This window comes from Amblyomma maculatum, chromosome 3, assembly GCF_055883805.1.
Source record: "Amblyomma maculatum isolate TAMU_Amacu chromosome 3, ASM5588380v1, whole genome shotgun sequence".
NCBI lineage: Eukaryota > Metazoa > Arthropoda > Arachnida > Ixodida > Ixodidae > Amblyomma > Amblyomma maculatum.
In genome coordinates this window covers 191,935,410-191,954,657 of record NC_139346.1, presented here as the reverse complement: position 1 = coordinate 191,954,657, position 19,248 = coordinate 191,935,410, and the positions used below count along the sequence as shown (strand labels likewise).

Below are 19,248 nucleotides of genomic sequence, written 5' to 3'. Positions count from 1 at the left end.
TAGTCGGAAAATATCGGAGCTCTTCTGTGCAGGAGATATTGCGTGAGGCCTGTTTGGAACCAAAACACAGTTCATTCGGAACATCTTCGAAATAGTTCTTTTTTATTTGTATTTGCTGTACAATAGCCAAGGCGCGTGTTTATTCGCTTCACTACGGCAAGCTACATCGCGCGAACAGCGCATGCGCAGAAGCAGGGGCTCACGTTGGCGAGCTGTGCCTCGAGGGCGAGGACATCCTCCATGTCTCGCATGGCCGAGCTGCGGTTGGCGCCGAGCAGCTGTGCGACCGACACCATGAAGCGCAGGTAGGCCTCCACCTGCTGTGTGCCCCGCACGTAGTAGTCGCGGCTCGGGAGCCCAGTCTCGGCCTGGTCGAGCTGCGCCATCGAGACACGAGAGAGAGGATACAGAGTTTATTCAAGCAATGCTGTAGTGCTTGCCCATGCCACAACGTTGCAGGCAGGAGAGGGGATAAACATAAGATAACACTATCTTTATTTTGAGCGTGATTATTTGCTCCTATGCTCCTCGCATGCAATCGGCGTGAAAACACGAATGCCTAATATAACATCGGTAGTAATAGACATGACATCAATCTCGACAGGCGCTCTCAATAAAGCAACAATATCCTTTTTACCCCACAGGAACAACCTACGTAATCTAGTGCGAAAGAGCGTATCCGAAGGATCCCACCCCGAGCATGATCTTGTCTTGGTTGTGGAGCCGTGCCCATGCTAGACCCAAGTGCGTACATAGCAGTGCTATAACAGTTAACCAAACGTAGTCATTACGCTGTGCCTCTATATATGACAGCCATGACCAGGGGCAGTCATGGCTTAGCCATTGACCACGCCCTTCGACAGCCATCTTTGACATTCACCTTGACAGAGAGAAATCGCTTCCGATGCTAGCGTCGAGGCCGACGCAGCGGGAAGTCCCGTAGTATGACACTGCAACCGCGCAGCCAATCAATAAAAGCAGACACGTAATTGGTGAGAAATTTGTCTCATTTCTGCCAACTATACAAAGCTATGGGTCAGAAGAGCAAAATTGTATTCGAATTTACGCACGATATGAAAATTTAGGCCAACTTTATTTGCGTGTTTTGGGTTGTTGTATGTAAATAGAAAGATATTTTCCTGGAACGCGATTCAAAAATGGATCACCGCCTCGCAAGTGCGGGTAGCAGGACGGGCTTAGGGTTCAGGTTTTCTAATTCCGGCTTTGAAGTCCTACTTCGGCAAGCAGCAAAAAGCAAACAGAGCGCTACAATGCAGAGAGGTCGCAGATTAGAAGCTTTCAGCCACTTTCGAATAGTTATGCTGAAAAGGAAGACAAAAATTTGGGGAACACTAGGCTCAGCTTTTACAGGTATGAGCGACAGTGTAAATGGATGCAGTCTGCAGCACCTCGTGTGGATCCTCCTTCACGTACATGTACTTCGCTACTCACTTAGCCACTGATTTCATTTTCTCCTCTGTTATCTCATCCTCCTCTGTTATCTGTTATCCTCCTTAGCACACAGTTGTAAGCTGACGCACTATGCATCCCGTGTGGCCTAGGATTAACTTTGGGATCCAAGGGTCCCGGATGGTTCGGTTCCTATCTCGCCTTCCCAACTCAAGGGAGCTGCCTGAGGTCACGTTGTCTCGTGACGTCACAGAACCCGCCGACATTCAGTGCTCAGCCATATCACATGCCATCTATGCCCTGACAGAGGCGTGCTCGTGATAATTTTTGCTGACAACGCTCTCTCCAGACTTCCTGGAGAGAACGGGTCCTTTAATACTATAACTCGTGACCAGCCGAACGGCGTTAGCGTACGTGTATGATGTGGACGGTGGAGTTCTTGCTGTCCGCGGAGACCCACTGTCCGAAGAGGATGTCGTTGCTGTGTCTCCGCATCACGGCCGTCAGGTTGAGCCAGTCGAAGCCCTCCTCCGTCCAGTCGGCCGAGATGACGGGCCACGAACCGAGGCTTCGTAGAAGTTCGAGCAGCGGCTTCTCGCGAAGGGCTTCGATGACCGCTGCGCGGACGGCCACCACACAGAGGCTCAACAAAGAAAAAGCGCGCAGTGGTGTGCTAACTACAGCTACTGTCATGTGCGATCAGAGGCGTAAATCATGAAATTGTTCGCACGAAGGAGCGGTTTCTGACAGGCTGGTGGCTAGTTCTATACGACGCGGAATGGTTATACCGCCATGCGGTTTTAGTGAGTCAAGGAACAGGGGAAAATGAGATACTGCTACGGAAGTGAATTCGCAACGCGGCCGTTTTGAGTATAGTCATGCATAACGAGCGATGCAATGGTGCAGTCAGTAGAATAGCCTGATAATTTTCTAGCCATTTGCGGCTAAATATATGTCGGGCAATGCAGGAAACGAGCTCCTCTTAAAACAATAACTAAAAGCGAAAACCACGCCTTACGCAGTTAAAAATATCGATTCGTACTTCTACTAACGGTTGCTCTCGTTCGTGTTCCACGTGTGTTTATGTACCGCGACTTTCGACGTAAAGTTTCTGGAGCCATAAAATCTAACGAAGCTTTTTCTGCACCTTCGTACCTAGGATCGCTTCAGTTCCGGCTAGAGCACCTGCGCTTTCCAGATTCAAGCAGCCATCAAGACAAAAGAAGGTTGAACCATGAATACACAGGAATAGCTTCGTGCAAGTAGCGCATTAGATTGTGCTGTTTGGTCTTAGATGAGTTTTTTTTTTTTTTTTTTTTTTTTTTGAAATGACAATGAGTTTTGGTTCCTTTTTGTTTACTGTGCGGATTGTTGAAATGGTAATTTTTTGTACTTGGTTCGCGTCTAACTGAAAGATTTGTTTAATTAATTTATTTATTTCAAATACTGAGATGCCCTTTCGGGCTGTTACAGAGTGGAAAAAACAACATTTGAAATACGTTGACAAGAACAGTATTTCCAGCCTCTGCTGAAACTTTTTAGCTGAGCAGGACCCTGTAAAATACTTGTGACTGAAAAAAAAAAAAATGAAAACAAAATCTGGCGGGCACTTTTTTTCTTTTTCTTTTTTTTTTTTTGTCCCTTCACTGACACACACCGCTCTAACAGCGCGGTGTCTTGTCGACTCGTCATCGTAACACGGGACTTAAAAAAAAAAAAACGACAAGCAAAAGAACAGCTTAGAAGCGCGAATTCTGCTTTGTAGCTATTTGTACAAATGCAAAAAGAAAAAAAAAATGCTTTGGAGCTTCTGCCCTTCCGATGCTTAGCACAGATTGCATGCCTCACAGTGAGCCAAGCATATGTCACAAATGTGTTGAATGCAAATAATTGCTCAAATATAGGGAACAAGTCCGCTGTAGGAAATTGCAGAGGGGGCACTTCCCATCGACTGGCATGTTTACTTGCTCATGGAATGAAAGTGTCAAGCAGGTGGCCTATAGCACTAGAGAAACTCGAACACTTGAACTATAGTACCATTCAGTAAGTCTTGACTAGTAATCTGATCGGTCTGCTAAAAAAAAAAAAAAATATTCGGTCTCGACGCCCTAAACATAAAAAAAACTAAAACATAAATAGCCAGAACCCTATAGTAATGGCTCATGTGCGGCAAACAATCACGTAAATTATTCGAGGTTATCAGCGAAACTGAAAGACGAACTTTCATTCAGGCACGACGCATAGAAGTTTTTCGCGTTGATAGTGGCGTTGCTGTCTGATGCATCGATTGGTGACTCCAGAAGCTCTGAAATAGATAAAAAGAGAAGAAGAAGAAGCATGATCAGTTTCATTCTATTCCAGCCAGAAAAGTGCACTATCTACGCAAAAAACAAAAACAAATATGCTAAAAGTGTAGCAAAATTGACTTGCAGGCAAATGAAACAAAGTGACGGTCAATCAATTAAGTATTTACTATAGCACCAAAGAAATGCACCTAAAATGAGCCTTATTAGTATTTTTATAGTACATGATGTTTTGTGTTAACTGATTGTACACTCTAAAAGTAGGTGGCAGGAATGCTTGCGATTAATTTGGCATAATGACTATTCAGTTGTTTGGTTTGGTTTACAATGTTTAACCTTCCAAGCGACTCAGGATATGAAAGACACCGCAGTGAAGGACTCGGAAAATTTCGACTACTTGGGGTTATTTAACGTGCAATGACATCGCACAGCACACGGACGACACTCCGTTTCGCCTCCATCGAAACGCAGCCTCCGGCGGTCGGGGTCGAACCCGGAAACTCCGGCACGGTAGTCGGGCATCTTAACCACTGTACCAACGAGGCGGACTCTTCAGTTATGGCAGTAGGAAAGGTATCATGTAAAAAATGGGGTGGGGTTATAACCTGGTTATCATTATCTTCTGAAATAAGTAATTTCTAGTTACTATAAACTGGCGGGCCTCAAAATCTAGTGTTAAATCTTAATTACTAATAAAAGGGAATAATACAGATACATGGTTGAGGGCTGGTAAGTGACGCTACTCGCATGACTTACTTTTGCAAATGCTGTAAAAAAAAAAGTTAATAAATGATAGTTACAGTTATCATTCCTCTCGATGAAATGCAAGGCTGAGTACAATCGCGTATAAAAATGGGCAACGAAATATATAGAGGGATACATTACTACGCGTACGCTGCAGCGCAGTGGGAGTGGTTGAGGTATATCTGACAAAATTGAGATGTTGATCGTATTCTGTCATGCTATAACGCGTTATCAAAACAAAATTAAGAAAATAAGTGGTAATATTAATCAAGACATTCTCCGGAACATTGTTTGAACTTTGTTTCGTGTGCAAAGAAAACAATTATAAAATAGATTTATCACATTTGGTGTGTGATGCGTTCCTGTAGCACAGATTCAGAAGAGTAAGGGCATTTTGTTTTTCGAAGTTTGTAGTTTTGTAATCGGGATTCAGAGAAGTTCCATCAGAATACAGTAGAGTTCAGTAGAGCGGAGTAAAGTAGAATAGAGCTCAGTACAGTACAGTACAGTACAGTACAGTACAGTACAGTACAGTACAGTACAGTACAGTACAGTACAGTACAGTACAGTACAGTACAGCACAGCACAGTACAGTACAGTGCAGTACAGTACAGTACAGTACAGTACAGTACAGTACAGTACAGTACAGTACAGTAGAGCGCAGTACAGTACAGTGCAGTGCAGTGCAGTACAGTGCAGTGCTGTGCAGTTCAGTACAACACAGTGCACTACGGTGCAGTATGGAATAGGCACTTTAGCGCATACCTGACAAAAGACAGAAAATATGACCAAGTGTATACCTCTAATCTGCAGTGCAAATGGTGTTGCCACGTTACTTAGTGAGAATCAAGTTATATTGACTATGGTACATTTCGATCGTTTGCATAGCAGAGGCAATCCAGGTAAGTAAGAGGTGGACTCTTCTCATCTTTTCTGCGCACGTGCCGCAGCATAGCCGCTCATTCTCACTATACACACAGTCGTGCACGACAATGTCGTTGCCGTTAGTGGCGCGGTAGTCGCATGCTGTGCCAGCAAGAAATTGTAAACAGGCCGCCTGGCGGCTCAAACTTCACGGGACTCTAGGCAGCCGTTACTTGAAACTGTTTTATTTAATACTCGCGCGTTTTCAGTTTGGCCGTACAGACAGAACTGACCCAGTGGGTAACGATGGTGTACCGTCGGCGGTGCCAGCGTTGGGTGCGGTTTACCTTTGAGCAGTACCTTGAGTTCGTCCTTCATGACGGCGAACGTGTCCGAGTGGGGTCGGTCGGGCGGCAGTACGTGGTACTGCTTCCATCGGCCGCATGCGAAGTCGTAGAAATCCGTGCACGGATCCACGCCAGGGTCCATGTTCCGCAAGATGGCGGCCGCTTGATGTGCATGCACACCGCGAAGAACAAAAAGCAGCAACGAAAACAGAAAGAAAAAGAAAACAGGGGCCGTTATGAATGCGCTGCCAAAGGGCATGTTGGAATTACAGTAGGCTGTGCGTACTTGAAACCGAATTTAACAGAATGCCGCTTTGCTTTCCACAATAAACGAACGTTTGAGTTGTCCAGCAAGTACCCCTAGCAAATCCTTTTTCTTCAGCTCCAGCACTTTCTTTTTAGAGTTTCGTTTAAGTATATTAATTAGTGGCCTGCTTGAGTCTCTGCTACGGTTTGAGGTAAACGATAACAGCTGCGTTCAGATACGAGACAAACTGCGCTTCTATAGTTTTGTTCATAACTGTAGAACGCTTTAGGTCACGTTGCCTACGTACCAGCTTTCACGCAAGCTTCCGTGATGCAAACACTGGTGCATTCTTCTCCCAAACATTCTGCAAAAAAAAAAAAGAAAAAAAAGAAAGGCCAAAGTTATTTTCCGGTGCATCTGAAATACAATGTTGGATAATGTGCCTTGGTATGTTTGTTTTTACCATCCTAGGAAAAAGTAATCGACCTTACAAAATGTCTCTAAATGATGCATGTATTGTTAAAAGTGCAGCCATTGTCTATTGCTTCGGGCGGCGAGGCTTCGCGATTTGGGGGTGTGATGCGCATAACACCGTCCCCCTCCTCTCAGTCTATCCATCACGCAAATAAAATAGACTTCTACACCTTTGTCACTAAAGAATATACACAGGTGCGGACATACCTAAACGGAGTACGCTCTTCCGTTAAAATTGCAATCATGTCCTCTGTATTTGAAATAAGAAAGGATTATTTGTCCTAGTTATAGTGCACTGGCGTCTAGTACCGGTTTTCATATACCACGGCTTCCAGTTTAAAATATGGAACGCATGTAAAACTTTAGAACCAAATAGCGTGCCCCGTTTACTTTTGTCCGCACCGGTACAGGGCAGCCACTGAAGTCAAGTGAAGCATAGGGCAATTTGTTTTCGTGCTGATGTATGTGATGTATTAATTAATCTTAGGAATAATTGATCAGAAAATAGAAGAAAAACTACGTGCTGCCAGAGGACTCAAATTACCGACCTCCGAGTTTCGGGTCTGGTCCTCTACCAAGGAGCTAGGGCCGCGGTTGTTTAATCTTCAACTCTCATGGGTATTTATGTAGCGTATAAACTATTCTTGAGTGTTGCCTGCGCCACTCTCCTCCATAAGGTAGACGTGGAACGTCCTGAGAAACCGCTAATGTCACGTAGAACGTGGGTTAACGGGGAGAGTGATAACTATCTTAAACTATCTATGGACATCAAGGCGACCAGATTAGAAGCCTTCGGATCCAAAAATAATCAGCAGGAAAATCATCGGCACAAAAATTATCTGTGCTTTCTCCTACGTCAGTAGCTGTTGGATTCCTTCTGATTAATCTCATAACGAAGCCCCCCCTTTTTCTTGCATTTGTTTGAGGAATGTGTGCAAAAAGAGGGCACGGAATGCCTACAGCTCTTCAGGTTTTTCTAAGCAGTGCTATATAGACAACACACACACACACACACACACACACACACACACACACACACACACACACACACACACACACACACACACACACACACACACACACACACACACACACACACACACACACACACACACACACACACACACACACACACACACACACACACACACACACACACACACACACACACACGCACACACACACACACACGCACGCGCACACACACACGCACGCGCACACACACACACACACACACACACACACACACACACACACACACACACACACACACACACACACACACACACACACACACACACACACACACACACGCGCGCGCACGCACACTCTAATTTCGTGTAGCCAAAACTTGCAATCTTCGAAATGAGGCTTCCAGCCTGTTTTTCGGTCGCAGACCAAGGGTGCCTGCCTACTGTGTTATTTTCCGGCTGCGCGCATAGCACATACGATGCAGTGTTTTAGCGCGTGCTGTGCTGTGAAAGTTTTTCACACAAGACAGAGTTGAATAAAAGAAACAATACAATCTAAGCTGATGTTAGACTAAGGCACCATGTACAGCACGAATATATTCAGATCCGTTGTCTCTTGCGGCTACAAAGCTCGTTAACTTACCTTGCCTTGTACTGGATGCATTGGCTAGAATCTTGTCATCTGAAATGACATAAGGAGAATTGAAAATAGCTTGTGAGTGTTGTATTAAGGCATCAAACCACCTCCAATAATTGTCAGAACTATAAAGCGCTCGCTTCATGTTAGCTCAACTGCCTGAGTGCGTCCAGACACCTGCATATTCTAATTCGCAGTTTACTCTAGCTTGGTATTAGGGTCAGCGGAAACGCAAACATTGACTTCGCGTTTAATTAGCAAATGCTTTGACCGACTGCGAAGTGTATGCGAAGTTTTCTCAAAATCGCCCCCTTAATTACATTGAAGAAGTTATATGGCCGATCTCACTGAATACGTAATCAGTTTTGGTGCTTGCCTTTACGCAATTTAGCTCCATAATAATCTAGACGTGGTGAATTGAATATAAGGCTTAATCTGATAAGGGCCCATTTTACGCACGATCAATTTTATTCTTTGTTTTGCAAAATAAATAAGGCACTCAGTTTATGGGACGGTTTGAAGATATTTACATTGCTTTATAAAACTTAACAAAGAGGAGGCGCTGATCTTTGAAACATGATCAGGGATGCTGCTGCTCACACGCCCGTTTTTGCAGCATAACTCCTTAACTTTAAAGCATCAGTGCATCGATTTATTTCGATTCTAAGCGGCTTCAAGAGAGTAATAAAATTTGCAGCTCATTAAAATACATGGCGAGCAGCCGAATACGTTTTTCTTGAGAATGCATAATATGGCTGCGAGCATGCTCACCCCCCCCCCCCCCCCCCCCTACAGCTTTCTCTCTTTGCTTTGTGTCCTTGAAGTAGCTGAACGCGGTGGTAGCTTTCCTCGTGACGTTCTCGCTTACCGTGCAAGGGTACCCTCTGCAGCGGCGTTGGTGGCCTGGCCAGCAGTATAAGCATTATCGCACACACTGACGTCATCACGACCAACAGCACGAGCAGGATCCTCTCCAGAGGCGTCCGGTCGAGGCCTAGGCATCGCTTTGTCCGGTTCAGGAGACCATCGGGATGTCTGTCTTCCTTCCCCCTGCACCTTTTCAATCCATAACGCGACGTAACTACGGTTACTCTGAGCACATTTTTATCGTCCCCTTTTCACTTTCTTTATCTCGGGCATGTCTTAAATCGACAGGCAATACCGAGAACTTGCGTCTACGCAAGATCTGAACAGCCGTACGAAACAACTACTAAGCATGAAATATCAGAGGTAGCAAGGCTGAAACTTGTTCATCTTCCTTAGATGCAGTCAAAAAGACAAAGTAGAATAGAAAATAATAATTAAGAACACATTGAATGGGAGTGGGTGAGTACATATTATAGCGCTCTCATTTATTTCCTGAAGACATTATTGTTACTTTCCTTTGATTGGGTTTATTTCGACAAATATTTTATAAAGGCGCCAGTCTATAGTCGGTAGTGATGAGATTTTTTTTTTTTTTTTGTAACGATATTTATTGCTTCAAGGCATCAGTAAGGTATGAGATGAATAATGAGCTTATGATATACGGAAGAGATGGCTATAGTTTCCCATAGCGCAAAGTTAGTCTCATTCGCACTTTGTTTGTTTGATGAGTCGGCATATTTCTTCCCCAGCGGTACTTGTTAAAGAAAAATAGCGGTTCTGTTAACTTTTCGAAAGGCACATGTTGCGCCATGGGCATTATTTCGGACAACGCCGAACTGAGTTGTACTCGCAAGTCAACTGCTATCAAATTGAAGTGGCTCTAGTTGGGCGCGTCGAGGCGGGCAGCAGTACGAATCTTTCTTTCGGAATGTTTCAACTACCGATCTTCTATTTTGTATGCAAAAAGGATGTGATGGTCTGAACCAAGCAGGGACTTACGTTGGAAGTGAGCTGATACTCCTTTGGACAACTGAGTTCCCAGCCTCTGAGTCGGTTGCCATTGCGCTGCGAGAAGACAGAAAAGCGATAAGTAAATCCCTTTCGTCGCAAACAAATTCAGCGAAACGAAAATGTATGCGGGAGAGTCACAGCTGTAGGCAGGCACATCTCTCCATACGGGTGCGTGTTAAAGACACTGGTACTAAAAGTTTATTTCTCTATTACCCCTCAGTTACATTTGTCTTCAAGATAGCTGCATTCTTGTGCCATACAAATCAAATAATTAAGATTTTTTTTTTTTTTTTTTACGGTTGCATTTCTGTGATGCCAGGTTCAAGGCACTCGTCAATTTCTTTTGTAATTGCGATTACTATGTTGCTGCTTGTCTGAAACATCTTAATCAAATGGGCTGCCTCCGTAGTGAAATTACCCACGAACCCTCGTAGACAGGGAAAAAAAAAAATATATTAATTTTTGCTTCCGCTACACAAATACAAGAACAAAATGCATACTAGAGAAGGCGCCGGAAGTATCGACATGTTGCGTCAACGGAAGAGGACTTAAGCGAAGAAATGAAAGTGAAGCGTACACAGGCAAATTTATTTCATAGATTATGCCTTTAATAAAACGCATTCAGTAACGAATAATTTCCTATGACATATAAAAACGGCTCAGTTTAACCTCCTCGTGAAAGTTTCAGCACCAAATTGATGGCTTCCTCTGTTACCAGCACCTATGCAAGGTCTGTCTTTGTGGAAGGCAAACTTGCGTGATTTTGACCCAAGCGTCACATCAGCTCTCCAACGCAGCGAGAGAAACGCGGGGAACAGATGGTGCATCGAGTCTACACGTATTGCCGTCTTCGCAAAATGATATCCTGTGAAAGAGCTCGAAATACTCTCGCGAATGAAGCCGTGTCCACCGTGAGAAAGCAGTAGATGAGCTACTTAGTAGTAGCAGTATCAGTAGTTGAAAGTTGAAGGGGTAGAGAGCATACGCTCCCTAATATCCCGTCATAGGGGCAGCTACCAGTGGCCATTTATTTTACGAAAGCACAGCTGTTCTTTCTATATAAAAACTTAAGCAGAATCATTAAAAGAAGTCCTCAGCTGCTAACCGATCTGCAGATGACAGCAGCGCCAAAGTGAGGATTGTGAAAATGATCCTTTTAGTCTGATTCAAAGCGTCACGGCTGTATACGCGAATCCAATATGGAAAAGTGACACTGCCTGTACTACGCTAGTTGCAAACGAGGCTTGCGAGTATTTTTCTTGTCGAGTATCTTGGTCGTCGGTGGATGGCCTCCCCAACCCACAGCCATAGATAAATAGATAGGAATGAGGATGGAAGGCAGGGACGTTAACCAGAAAGGCCCCCGGTTGGCTACCCTACACTGTGCAAAAGGGATAAGGGGATTAAAGAGGGGAAGAGAAAGGGGACATGAAGCACAGTCGGAGTTTGTCACACAAGTCGGTGGCTGTTAGAAAACCAAACAGCGTCCTGTATGCCTTAAAGGCGTTCGACTGCCGTGGCCACGGAATCTTATCCGCCGTTAAAGGGTGAGGATCCAGGTGGTCCAGCGCACAACGCAGCTTATGTATTTCACTCACAAATGCAGGGCATTCACATAAGAGATGCTCGGTTGTCTGTTCACAGGCACAGTTTTCACAGACAGTTCCAGTTAAAATCCCCATATTGATGGTTGTTGCAGCATCTGCGCTTCGCTCTTTGGCCCTGGAGATCACAATTTGAGCGTGGAACACGGGGGAATTTCGCTACCGCCGCCTCAGGGCACTGGATCCTGAACAGCGCCTCCGCCTTCCCAATAAGATCTCTCGTCGAGAAGCAACGTTGCTGTGCCGTTTAATTATGGCTCGATGTTGCGTTCACCAACAAGTATGCTTTAAGGATTGGAACGGCCACAGGCATACGCTCACATTCAAACCAGTATCCCTGACTACGTACCACACCATAATACAGTACAGCAGGCAGAGTCATCATATGCCTTCCTCCCTACTCCATCTTACTCCCTACTCCATCACTTAGAAAGCACACACTGGAGACAACTACAAACTCGTTTCCCTTTCTCCTCTGTTCCATCCCACTCCACCCTTTTCCCTTTATGTTGCTTCGCCTGCGGAGCCAGCCCTCCCACACTCTATACCACTTCATCTGGCATTGCCCTCTTTCTCTTGCTCGCAAGCGTCGTATTATGATGGTGATATTTAAATATTACGCTTATTGGGGAAAGAAAAGAAGTAAGCAAACGTGATTGCACGGTGCACGTCATCAGTGTGGTCGTCTCATAGCACATAGAAGAGTTGCGGTCATTTGAGATTGCTGCAATGAATTCTTCAAAAGCTCGCTTGAAGCCATGCAAAACGAGGAGACTCCCGTGAGAAACGAAAACTGCTTGGGAACATTAGCAAGAAGCACGACGCGACAGTGGTTTGTGAGTGCTGAAATTCAGGTCCAAGAACTTTATTGTGGCCGGAAGGCGGCGGTAAGCTAAGAAGGAATCGCTATTAAACCTATGACGTCTGCGAGGACGTGATTGCACCGCAACTGAACGTTGAATTATCACAGTAAGAAATAGTGCTTTGGCTTCCCTTCCCACGTGCTGACGTACGCACAATGTAAATTAAATTTCCTCGGCGTATTTGGATATTCGAACATTTAAGACGACTAATCGTCTTTACGGCGCGCTTTGCGAAACTTCGTAAATGGAAATCAGCTCATTATCGTTTTTGTATATATTTCCGCGTCTTATGCCCATCCTCAGAAAAGGCGGTATGGTCCAACTTTAACACGGAAACACTGATTAAAAGAGAATAAATATAACCAGTAAGACGAGACAAAGTAACAATACTGCACAACGCGTTGGAGCAAGGCTAGGATGATGTAGAGTTTTTTCCCAAAAGATATAAGCCAGAAGTTTTGTTGTCAGGGAGAGGTTTTCGGTGCTATTTTCAGCACGAACGTTTTTTAACCAGTGATCTGAGAGAGAGAGAGAGAGAGAGAGAGAGAATTTTATTTCCGCCAGTTCAATGAAAGTTCTTGAATTCACTGCGTCACGGTCACGTGAGGCGGACAAGAGTCCTCTACTCTCGGTAACCTTAAAGCTTAGAAAATAAATATTATGCTATGTTCAACAGTTTGCTTTTTAAAATCGTTTCTTTTGCATTATCGTTCACGGATTTTTGTTGCTGCCGCTTTGGAGGTCCACTTCTGCCTTGACTGCTTATGTCAAACGCTTTTAACTAAGGTACCTCAAGTAGCGTTTGAACAGGAAGCATGAAGAAAGTAGAAGACAGCTGCCTTCTCATTGGTCATGTTCATGACATCGCAGTCACATTACCAGGCGCGGGAACTTTAAACGCCCTGCAAAGCTCACTTTAAACTTGGTGTGAAGCGTGTAATAAAACTGAATAAATCATTACACGTAATGCGAATAAATGACGGCGCGTGTCTCAAGCGATTTACCTTTGCAACGAAAGCGATTTTGCTTTCAAAAATTCCGGTGGTTTTAAATGGAATTCTAACCCGCGACCCTTGTACTGGGAGCAGGACCCACTACGGACTATAGGTTATGCAAAGCACGCTTGTACGGCATGAGGACAAGCGGTGTTTAAATGTACAGGGGCGTGCACTCTTACGGTGAATACGTAAGGAGGCGGTCGCTCTCTTCAAAACGCCATTGTATTCGACACGGCCGCACACCACAGTGAAGTAGCGCGGCTACAGACCGACCTGGAGGAGCTTCGCAGGGCTGCCTCCTCGCTACGAAGCACTGAAGCTCTGAAGAGAACGGCCACATGCTCGCGTGTCCATCCTTAAAGTCGACGACGATTTACGTCATTTGGTCTTTCATAGAAAATGGTACCTTCTTATTGTAGGCTAATGCGTTTGGGTAAAATTAGGACATGTACATGTCATACCCTTGAGGAAATACTTAAGTGCACCCCTAATTTTTCCCTGCGTGCTTAATGACATAAAAAAAAAAACATTGCGGAAGCTTAGCCCCCCCCCCCCCCCCCCCCTCTTCCCCCGAACAGAAAGAAAATAATTGGTGTATGTCCTTCAAAAAAGAGCGCTACAGAAAATGTCCTCTGATCACAACAAATTAAATTGTGGTACTTTGGGACGTTGCTTGTTGTAATTCATACCATTTGAGCAAAAGTTGTGTTTTCAATGTTATCGTGGAGGTCCCTTTTTGGTGCCACAGACCAGTTTGTCGTGACAACAGGCCGACATTGCTACATTAAAAAAAAAAAAAAAAAAGTAAACATCTGCGCTAGGAGAGGATGAAAGGTGGTTTGTCGTACTTCAGGATGACTCGCTTTTCTGTTTCGGATGCCTCTCCAGATGACATTTGTGTTTTCAACCAGGAGCAGACGACCCCACAGGGCGCCACATTCTGTGAAAAAGGTAGGTTAACCCAGCACTGCAGCGGTTATGACCGCCGTACCAACTGTTGTCTGAGAACCACACCTCATTTCAGATGATCGGACTACAGACATATGTCTCTTTAACGCGCGTGTCATCATTTCAGATATGGTACGCCTCGGCCACTTCACGCGCGGTCCTGTCACGGAGTGCGAAAATTTTTGCTTTTCGTCAAGCAACAACCGCCGCAACTAAAAGGCAGTCCCCGATTCCTAACTTTCTATAGCTGTATCTGCGAACCTTCCTGTTTGGTGAAGCGTGAGAATTACCTCAGGTCGTTACTCTTGGTCATTTATTTATATTATTTTTTTGGTTCTCTGCACTCCCTAAACATGCACAAGGACAGCCATCATCGCCAAAAAGCTCGACGACGGGCCACATATTAAACTTTCTCCCGAAAGCGTTCAGGCAAAACCAGCGTTCCCCTCCATTTCCCGGCCCATTTTTTGTGCTTATGAGCTAATGCCTACATTCGCTCGCGCGGCGTCTTCGCCTCAAGATCGCGCCTGGATGATCACGTTAGCAGCACTCGCTCTTCCGCCTCCAGGTGGCGCCAGATGTGATTTCTCGCCGCGCCTGGCCGCTTCCGCGAGCGCTTATAACATTACGCAACCACCCACCTCGCGACCGTCGCGCAGCTGGCAGTGCGCTATGCCACGCGTGACACGCGAAAAAGTAAAGCAGGAAGGAACGATGCGTCGTCGCTCTTCGCGGAATTTGCACAGCGTCGTTTTTATTTCCATAAACACCATCTCTTGCGCGGCAACCGCGTGAACGCCTTTTCCGCCGAGCGCGTTCGAAGTAATAAGGTCTGCCGGCCTCGTCGCCCCGTTTTCGCTTGCCGCATCTCCTTCCCGCTGCGATGATATGGCGCACCGATCTGTGCAATCTGTCACCTTTCTTTCAACGTCAGGCTTAATGAAGAGTTTCAGCTGTGAAGAAGACGCAGTCACTCTGCAGGTTGATTCGTTGTGGTCTAAAGAAAAAAAAAATATCCAAGTAAAAAGTTCACTGACTGCTTGAATCTGAATTATTTCATATTGTATTCGGATAGAGTTTAAGAACAGCGCCTCCGCCATCTTGTTGTGCTTATGAGCAGCTAGACGACGCAGTAACCGCACGTGCAATACAGCCAAATTTACATGGCCGCGCGCTTGCTTTGGCGCGTGCACGCACTGGCGCAAGCGCCTCGCTATGTACCGCCTGCACTTCGCCTTGAAGACTGGGCAGACTTTCGCGGATTTCGATGAAGCTAGCTTTATTAAAAGCGAAAACCTTCTTACTGACGACTACACTGTAGAGCAGACGACTGACGGCGATGGATCGCTATTGAATGCGGAATGCTACTACATCGCGTAGGAAGTGCATCTCGAATTAAGTCCTCTATGTAGTTATATTCTCGTTATAATACGTTTAAAATATGTAAAAGAATTATCAGCACTGTGAAATAAATCTGCCCACTCATTGGCCATCGGTCGTTGTGGGCTCTAGCATGCGATGTATACATATACGGTTTTGTTTTTATATTGCGACATTGCTTAAGAAACTTTTGGAGTCGAAAGACCGATAGAGGTGTTTCTTCGCAGGGAAGAATGCACTGAGAATCGTGAGAATGTATGAGGTATGCGTGCTCCGTGCGCTGCAGGAGTCAGAACCAACTCACAGCAGCTCGAGAGGCAGGTGAAATCCAAGCTAATTGAAACTAGGCGTAGAGCTCGTTTATTTCAGTTCTTATGAAATGGTTGCGCTTTATTTATGATAATATTAGGTTTGCTCTCACCAAACCTGTTGCGCGAATGCGGTGTCCCGTGTCAGTGATGTCAAATTCAAATTCAGTTTATTTCCGCGAAAACAACGGAGGGGGCTAGAACAAAACGTGAAACAAGATCACTTGATCGCGTTCGAGCTACAAGTGGACCGTTGAGAAAATTACGATTACATTTGGACCATTTGCGAAACCTGTAAGTGAGCCTTATATCAATGCATGTTTTCCAACGAAAAGGCCTCGATCACCGATGTTTTTTCGGTAGTTGTTGAAACGAAAAGATAGCTGGTGTCCGCTAGGGCGCACTCACACATGTTAGTCGCGGACGCCTCATGCCTGATATCCGTTGAATCGGTTGGTTTGAGAGCACTCACAAAGCAGGGAGAGGGCGTAGAAAATCGGCAAAACAAGTTGAACGTAGTGAGCGAGATTAAGGAGAATCCTCCATTCCTTTTATTTTCTAGGCGCAGTATAAATAATCGTACTCTTTCGATGCCTATCCAAGCCATCGGCGTCATCTGACTGCATTTCTGAGTTTACGCTGAAGTGGGAATTTGGCAGTTTTCGTTTTCACAAAGAATGCGAGACGTCTCCGAACGAGACTCTTTGGTTAGAAAACAGGTATTACTGCGAAGCTGACAGAGGAATCAGTATAGTTTCACAGCTAGGTTTCGTCCTTTGGTGTTTCGCGCGCTTTTGAGGCTGCCCACTATACATGGAACTACTTCGTACCTGCATTTTTCTCCAGTGGTGGTGGTAAAAAACTTTGTGCAATGTTGGTAGCCTTAAGTGATTACATCCTAATGACGGGCCGGCTCTTGGCTGCGTGTTGTGGCCGGAAGCTGGTGCTTCCCAGCGACACCCAAAGCCCAGTCTGTCAGTCGCTTTTGAACGGCCGGGTCAGAGCTGGACACTGCAGCCTCCCATCGCTCGAGGTCGGAGAGTTGCCAAGTGGCTGGAGGGTGGTATTCCGAGCATTTTATCATAATACGTTCAAAATCAGCTTTAGGTGCCCAACACAGGGTGCACTGCGGTGAGAACAGTCCTGGATGGATCAAAGCTAAGAATGCAGGGGATGGGAATGTACGGGACTGAAGCTGGCGCCACGTCACCTGTTGTAGCTTAGTCATAGATTTGTGAGGAAGAGGGTGGATGGTTCGTTGATCACGGTAATGGAGATAGATTTCGTGATACGATACCATGCGCTCGCGAGCATCTGCCGAAGCGGTGGCAGTCTCTGCTCGGCTGACGTATCCTCGAGCAAAAGAGTGAGCTGTTTCGTTGCCTGGGTAACCCGTATGAGCTGGCACCCATATTAATTGAATGGGGTGTTCGGGAGGGGGGAGGGAGGCTAGGAACCGGAAGGCTGGGCCAGAGATCCGACCACGGGCGAAGTTCCGCACGGCGGATTTAAAGTCGCTAAAGATGGTGGTGGCTCGGGTAGGGAAGCGCTTCAGTATTGCGAATCAACCGCCCGGCGCAACTCGTTCTGCCCGCGTGCACTGTTTCACATTTCGCCACCACGCGAGATATGCGGCGCTGCCGTTGCGCGGTCAAACTGTAGCCCGAGTTTCCTTTATATACTGTGTCGTGGTAGGATGTTACTGCCAAACCAACAGTAAAGCGAAGAATCTCAAGATCGGACTGTGGGTTCTTAAGGATTTCAAACATCCGTCTGCTTGAGTGCAATAACAAAAAGCGATGCCGACTCGAATCGCTCGCACGAACCAACAGACGCGACATCGACGCCGATACGGACAAGTACCAAACTATAGTCCTCAGAACTCGAAATTCATCAGCGTCTGTGATGCCGACGAGCGGCCACAAGTCCAATTCCATCGTGCAGTCGTCCGCACGTAGAGCGAACGTGTACACACCGCGCTGCTTACCCCGTACGATATTTCAGACACATCATCGACGCATACGTTCCTGAGGAATCTGGGGACATCTTGCACACACGAATAACGGCGTATTTGCTTGGTGTACAGTAAAAAATACAAGGCAATCGAACTGCGGCAAGGCTGCGCTGCATCATCTGCTGCCAACGACGACAACATGGCGGACTACCCAGCATGCATCGCTTCGTGCAAGCTCCTTATACTTTGGGTTAAACTGGCAGCCAATAACTACAGATACCTAAAAACCGGGGCGCTTTTTGTGAACAAAGTGCTTCCGCTGTTTTAAATCATTATATCAACTTAAAGCAGTAAAAAGAGTAAAATTTATAAACTTGACTTTATTATCCTTGTGGTTACCTCATAAAAAAAAAAACAAAAGCACCGAACTAAAATGATACAGCGAAAGAACGGTAGGGGATAGTGATGAAGTGGATAGCATTCAGTTGTTGCTACTCTGAGATTGTAACAGCGCACAGTTTAAAAAGGGGAAGAACTTGCACTGCCTTCTTAGCTGTTTCTACTCGCGTATTGGAAAAGGCATTTATGTACCTGCCAGGTCAATAATGTCATCAATGAGGCGCACAGTAATGGAAACTTTCGATTTAATAATTTCAGATTATACTTCGGTGGCGTACACTATTTCTGCGCCGATACTTCAGTATGTGGACATGTTTTTGTATTTTTTCTTTGGATCAGAAGGCGACAACTGCTGCGGAGATCGAATCAAAGAACTCGAAGAACTAATTACCGATACGTGGAGGCGAATTGGTACGAATTATAGAGCAACTCTTATTAATCTATATATACAAAGCCATCAAAGCCATCCCGAAAATAATTAAAAAGGCGCGCGGCTCGAACGTTAATTTCTGCGAAAACTGGAAGAGAGAGAGGAGATGTCAGTTTTACTGTTTTTACTACTTCGCTTCCCTCGCGGGGCTTGTCGCACCGCTGGCTTCCTCTCTGCGGGTTTTTCCGGATAATCTGCGGCGCATTTACGAGCTGCATCTCCTTGGCTTCCTGTTCACTACAAGTTTGTATTTTTATCGCCCATCTCGGGAACGCTTATCCCATAATGCAATTAGGCCACACAATGTGCTCTTCGTTTCTTTAGAACTGTCGTCGAGTTTTTAAATTAATCATCCCGGCGGATTTAGTCTGGATGATCGGGTTTTCTTTCCTTTACTCTTTTACACCCACCCGATTCATTCACTTTATTTCATCTCTGGTACCATCCTTCCTTTTTTCTCATGCGGCTCTTATTCTCCTCTTAGTTTAT

General features: G+C 45.5%; 1 protein-coding gene across 1 annotated transcript in view; it reads right to left on the bottom strand.

The window, feature by feature from the left end:
- Positions 1–19,248, bottom strand: part of LOC146197291 (neprilysin-1-like) — an 89,253-nt gene that overhangs the window by 22,457 nt on the left and 47,548 nt on the right. The window contains exons 2-9 of the mRNA XM_084596457.1: positions 9,864–9,929; positions 8,866–9,053; positions 8,004–8,042; positions 6,223–6,279; positions 5,669–5,830; positions 3,632–3,715; positions 1,825–2,027; positions 204–377 (exon numbers count right to left, since the gene is read on the bottom strand). Of these exons, the coding sequence (XP_084452583.1) occupies positions 204–377; positions 1,825–2,027; positions 3,632–3,715; positions 5,669–5,830; positions 6,223–6,279; positions 8,004–8,042; positions 8,866–9,053; positions 9,864–9,929 (973 nt within the window). The remainder of the gene's footprint in view (positions 1–203; positions 378–1,824; positions 2,028–3,631; positions 3,716–5,668; positions 5,831–6,222; positions 6,280–8,003; positions 8,043–8,865; positions 9,054–9,863; positions 9,930–19,248) is intronic.